Source organism: Temnothorax curvispinosus, unplaced genomic scaffold (genome assembly GCF_003070985.1).
Source record: "Temnothorax curvispinosus isolate PA1 unplaced genomic scaffold, ASM307098v1 QBEX01002219.1, whole genome shotgun sequence".
Taxonomy (NCBI): Eukaryota; Metazoa; Arthropoda; class Insecta; order Hymenoptera; family Formicidae; genus Temnothorax; species Temnothorax curvispinosus.
The window spans coordinates 410-6,204 of NW_020211999.1; the positions used below are offsets into that span (position 1 = coordinate 410).

A 5,795-nucleotide genomic window follows, 5' to 3' on the forward strand; every position below is an offset into this window, starting at 1 on the left:
ACAACTCTGAATATCGCGAGGAAGACGTTGGCGATGAGCGCGCCCGTGCGTGCGCCAGCTGTCGCGGTGATCGGGCGTCGATACCCGATCAATGCTGCCATCTGATCGGACGGCGCAACGTTAACGGAATCTCGAACATTCCGCCCGCCATCAGCAACCTTGTTGATGATTCCTTACTCTTGATCCTTTATTCTGAGATTGGCCGAGTGAGTTTCGTGGTGGCCGTCTTAAGGGTAACCACCCTAGTGAGCCCATCTTTGCCAGGGTGCAGGTCCGTTACTCTGGCGAGTGGCCACTTGCACGGTGGAGAGCGTTTGTCGGTGAGCAGCACGATGGAACCTACCTTGATGCTGTTGTTAAGATGATGCCATTTGGATATCGCCTGCTGGCGTTGCAGATAATGAGCCGACTCTTGTGCCCAAACATGTTGAACATGCTGCTGAATGAGCTGCCACCGAGATAGTCGTGAGGTTGCTAGGTCAATCAGAGATGGCTCGAGCATGATAATGATTGGACCTCCAATGAGGAAACCTGGTGTGAGCGCTGAGACGTCTTCAGGGTCGTCACTCAGCGGTTCTAAGTGCCGCGAGTTGAGAATGTCCTTGTTTTGCGTAAGCAACGTTGTGAGTTCTTCCGTCGTGAGTAGAGTCTCCCCGATAGTCCGTCTCAGATGAAACTTCAGACTTTACTACCGCCTCCCACTTGCCCCCCATGTGTAGAGCGCCTGGTGGGTTGAACTCCCATCCTGTGTCATTAAATTGTAAAACTTTAGCAATCCGTGATGTTCTTGAGAGCCCTGGATGAACATTTTCTTGAGCGCGGCGTCTGCTCCAATGAATGTTGTCCCGCAGTCCAAATACATGGTCTGAGCAATTCCCCTTCTAGCTGAGAATCTTCGGAAGGCTGCTATGAATCCTTCTGATGGGTAGTCACTGACTACTTCGAGGTAAATTGCGGAGGTGGAGAAGCAGACGAACACAGATCCCTTCCTTGTATATTTTCACACCTCGTCCCTTCCATGTTTTGATAGTGAGCGGTCCGGCATAGTCAGCTCCTGTATGAGTAAACGGACGTGACGGCGTAACCCGAGAGAGAGAGGTAGTTGGCCCATTAGTTGATGAGCACGGATCCCCCTCTGCCGAGCATACACGACACACCGTGAGGTATGAGACTTCACCGGAGCCCGTCCGCCGATGATCCAGTACTGTCGTCTGACATGAGCCAATGTCAGCTGTGTTCTTCCATTCAGGGTGTGCAAATGGGCGTGGGCGATGATTGAGGTTGAGAACCGTGAGTGGCGAGTTAAAATCGCCTAATGTTTGTTGTCTTGATCCAATGTTGGTTTTGATTGAGACGGCCACCAACTCGGATGAGTCCTTGAGCGTCTATGTACGCAGTCAATCGACTGAATGCGTGAGCAGTTGGTGATCTCGAGTTGGCCGTGAGTATCTTGATCTCGTACGTGAAGTATGCCGCTTGAATAGCCTTGATCCAGAAAAATCTGGCATTCTCCAAAGCAGAGTGCGAGTCCAACGACCCGTCCCAGAACCCTCTCAAGAGAGCGATAAACCTGAAACAGAGAGCTGTTATTTTCAATAATTTATTGAAGGTTGAGTACTTGAATATGAGATCCCAATGATAGTTCGGCTGAGATGCAGCTGCATATAGAGCAATGCCAGGACGTGCCTCATGACCGTTCAATTTGTCCGGAAGCGCGGGTTGAGATGGCCATGCTTCAGGTGTGAGAATCCATGGTGGTCCCGTCCACCATAATGAGTGGCTTTGAAGTTGAGCAGTAATTAATCCTCGTGATGCGCAGTCGGCTGGGTTGGACGTACCTGGTACGTATTTCCAATGTGCGTTCGCAGTGAGCTCTTGAAGTTGAGAAACTCGATTTCTCACGAAATCCTTCCAGCGCGATGCATGAGATTTGATCCACGTGAGTGTCACAACAGAGTCCGTCCACAGGTGAGTTGCTGTAACGTTCATCTTCGAGGTGGCTTGAACGTATGGCATGAGTCTTGAGAGCAGCAATGCTGCGGTGAGTTCAAGTCTCGGGATGGTGAGCCGTTTGAGCGGTGCTACCTTCGTTTTGGAGCACACCAATGAAATCGTGGCGCCATTAGAGCCGTGGACGGTGATAAATACGACTGCAGCCATTGCCAGTTGAGACGTATCAGAAAAGCCGTGAAATTCCACTGACGAGGTACTCCATGTGGTTTGAGAGGTGCTACCTTGGATGTATCACCGAGGTATTGAGAGCTTGCAAGCTTGTGAGTTCTTTTCTGATAATGAGCCACCGTGATGAGAGCTAGGATGGCAGTGGTTCATCCCATTAGAGCTTCATGTAGCCAAAGCTCCTGCAAGAGCATCTTCGCCTTGATCACCACTGGTGATACAAAGCCCAATGGATCGAGTATCTGAGCCACTTCAGACCAAGCGAGGCGTTTGGTGAGATGATCGGTGTGCGACGAGATCCTTGTTGAGAATGTGAATGAATCTTCTTGAGGAAGCCATCGTAATCCGAGTCTTTTGGTTAAGCAATCGTCAATGTAGGTTGTGAGCCCTGGTCCTGTTCTGCTTGAACCGCAGTGAGTACGTCTTGATGAGTCGCGTGCTACCTTGCTAATGGGAAGCCGCCCGCCATGCATAAATCCGTTGAGCAGTATTGACTACCTGCTGAACGGTGTCGTCGCCTCCAGAATTGTCATCAACATATCGACCGTTGTTAGATGATATGGCACTTCATTGAGTTGTTCATCTATCCAGTGAGTCCGTTGTAACTTTCAGTCATCTTCATGCACGTTGATCTGCCTATACCCTTTGGTGATGTCAGTGGCAACTAAATGCCGAACTTGTCGAATTCAGAGCAAGACATCGGTGATGTCGAAATGCAGCTTGGCTCCTGTGTGCATGAGATCATTAAGTGAGCGGCTGGATGTAGATGCACTCGAGCCATTAAATACCACACGTCATGTTGTGGTTGCACTGTCTGGTCTGAGCACTCCGTGATGTGGCAAATAATATTGTGTGAGCTGACTGGAAACGGTTGAAGCATTCTTCATGTGATTGAGCTCTTGATAGAGTATTATAAGCTGATGATACAGACGTCGATAGTTGTCATCTCGTGAGTGTCTTCTTCGTAAACCTGTCAAATATCGATGCGCAGTGAGATACGAATCGCTAAGAGTATCCGGTGATGATTTCAGTGTAAGTCGAACTGTGTATCGACCTGTTGAATCCCGTGAAACAATACTCTTGAAATGTTCTTCACATCTTTGCTCGTCAGGAGTAAGATCAAGCTTGTCGCTCGCAGTCTCTTCTTCTTGTATCCAGATTTCGCCAGCAAGTCGTCAAGAACATCTTCTCCCTCCCGAACGGAGGCATGATGCACGGTGGCAATTGCCGATGAGGATGTATTAACAGGTCCGAAAACGAGCTATCCGAAGAGAGCTGCGCAATTGGCATCAATGTATCTCGTTTGATGATGTTGGGCTTGATGATCTGTCCACATGAGTCAGCTCCAATGATGATATCCACTGACCGTGGTGTTAGGAAATCTAGATCAGCCAAGGTTAACTTGGGGAGATGTGGCTATTCCTGGGGTGCCGCGTTGAATGATGGCAGGATGTTTGTTAACGTCTGCAGAATGTGAGCTTGAATAATGACGTCTGTTCTTGAGTAAAGTGAGCGGAGCGTAAGCAATGCAACTCCTCGAGTTTTGCGTGGACTTTCCGCCACCAATTCCAGTAATGAGAATGACGGAATGATGACGAGTGATGTTGAGCTGGCGAACGAGAGATTCTGAAACAAAGGTAAGTTCTGAACCTGAATCAATGAGAGGCCATACGCATTGAGTATGAACAGATGAGCTGATCTGAGCCAGGGCCGTAGCGAGTAATGTTGAGTGTAATGAGCGGGCCAAAGATGAGTGAGCGACGATTGCACCATCTTCCTATTGAGCTGACGCAGCTGAGCTGGTGATCGGCTTCGCTGATGAGTTCGACTGATAAGCCTCATGCAGCATCGTGTCGGTTGGTGCACTTCTTGCACCCCCGTGAGCCTTTACATGAGTGGCCGTTGTGGCGGCCGAGGCATTTGAACCAAAGCCTCCGTGGTATGATTAGTTTTTGTCGATCGCCTGTTGAAAAATCTCTAAATTACGTGCACATCACAATGAAGTGAGTGCCGTTGCAACAATCGCACGGGTAAATTAGATGTTGCGCGGCCAAGTGCCAAGCTTGCCATATTACCCATTTCATCCGGCTCGAAGGACCAAATGTTCGCGAAATCGCTGATTAATCCCGGCGATGGAAGCGGGATGAGAAGGACGCGCGTGGAAGCTGTTAACTAAATATTCACTTTATTTTTGTGTAACTCAGACCACAGTCTGAGCCGTCTTTAATGCGTCTTTAATGCGTCAAAATTGATACAATCTGACCTGAGAGTGATGAGCGGTGAACAAAATAAGATGTCTATATAGTCCGTGTAAATGAGAGGCAATTATAAGGCAGACACGTGTAAGAAATGCTGCACAAATCGAGAACGTTCGAGAGACGCGTGAGAAAAACACTATGCGAATCAAGAGTCTACAATGTCATGTATTGAGCACGTGAAAATGTTTATTTACACTCGCGGGAGCGCGTGAACATGCTTTCGTAACACTCGCGAGCGCACGTGAGAATGTCTGTCCTTCACTCGCGAAAGCGCGCGATAATGTCCACGTGGCATGTCGTGAAAGGCATGCCCTGTTCACATGATCTGTGTCCAAGCTACATTTTAAGTTCCACGCATCCGGCTCGAAGGACCAAATGTTTGCAAAATCGCTGATTAATCCCGACGATGGAAGCGGGATGAGAAGGACGCGCGTGGAAGGTGTTAACTAAATATTCACTTTATTTTTGTGTAACTCAGACCACAATCTGAGCCGTCTTTAATGCGTCTTTGATGCGTCGAAATTGATACAATCTGACCTGAGAATCGATGAGCGGTGTAGTGAGACACGTGGCGGTCGATCTGACCTGAGATCGATGAGCGGTGTATAAAATGAGATGTGTATATAGTCTGAGTAAATGAGCGGCAATTATATTGTTACGCTCCGTTCGCTATTCGTGTCGCGCGCACTCACGAACGCGTCCGCGTACTTCCGGGATCGCAGAAATAACCACTCTCGTTATACAAAAAGGAACTCGGGTTTATTTAAACTCAGAACGGAATACAAGAAAGTTCTGGGAAACCGGACCGAACGATTCGAGTCGCCAGATCAATCTGACAGGCGGTAATTAAATCAATAATTCTATGCGTCCCCGTTGTCAAGAGACGCGCTTCGGCTTGAAACTTCTGCGGAGCGAAGCCAATTTCAGCCCACGAGTACAAACGTCTCGGCACGGGCGAGCGGGCGTAACACTGCCCCCCCACTTCAGATTGTCGTCCCGACAATCCAGAGGGGCAGTTTCCTGACTGGGCGAACTTTTCTGTACGATTCCAGGGTACCGGGACGGCCCCCTGCCCTACTCTGGGCTGCTGCCACAGGTTACCGGGCACCGTCCTCTTCTCGGTCCCAACCGTACTCTGGAAGTCCAGGATCATGTCCTCTTCACGGCTTCCTGCCCTACCCTGGGCTGCTGCCACAGGTTACCGAGCACCGTCCTCTTCTCGAGTTCAGGATCATGTCCTCTTCCTCATGGAGCGAGTCCCCAATCGACATTTTCCGGAAGAAAATACTCTCTCCCACCTGCCGACTCCAGGGCGACCCCTCATCAATTCCCTCGCAGGAGATCTCGCCTCCCAACACA

General features: G+C 49.4%; 1 protein-coding gene across 1 annotated transcript; it reads right to left on the minus strand.

Moving 5' to 3' along the window:
• Positions 1–1,302: 1,302 nt before the first annotated feature.
• On the minus strand, positions 1,303–2,160 carry LOC112468901. The gene has a single exon (XM_025038300.1). It carries the CDS (start codon positions 2,158–2,160, stop codon positions 1,303–1,305), a length of 858 nt encoding a protein of 285 aa, XP_024894068.1.
• Positions 2,161–5,795: the final 3,635 nt, after the last annotated feature.

Excerpts from the sequence above, each read along its gene's own strand:
- LOC112468901 (XM_025038300.1), bottom strand. The coding sequence starts at position 2,160 with ATGGCTGCAGTCGTATTTATCACCGTCCACGGCTCTAATGGCGCCACG.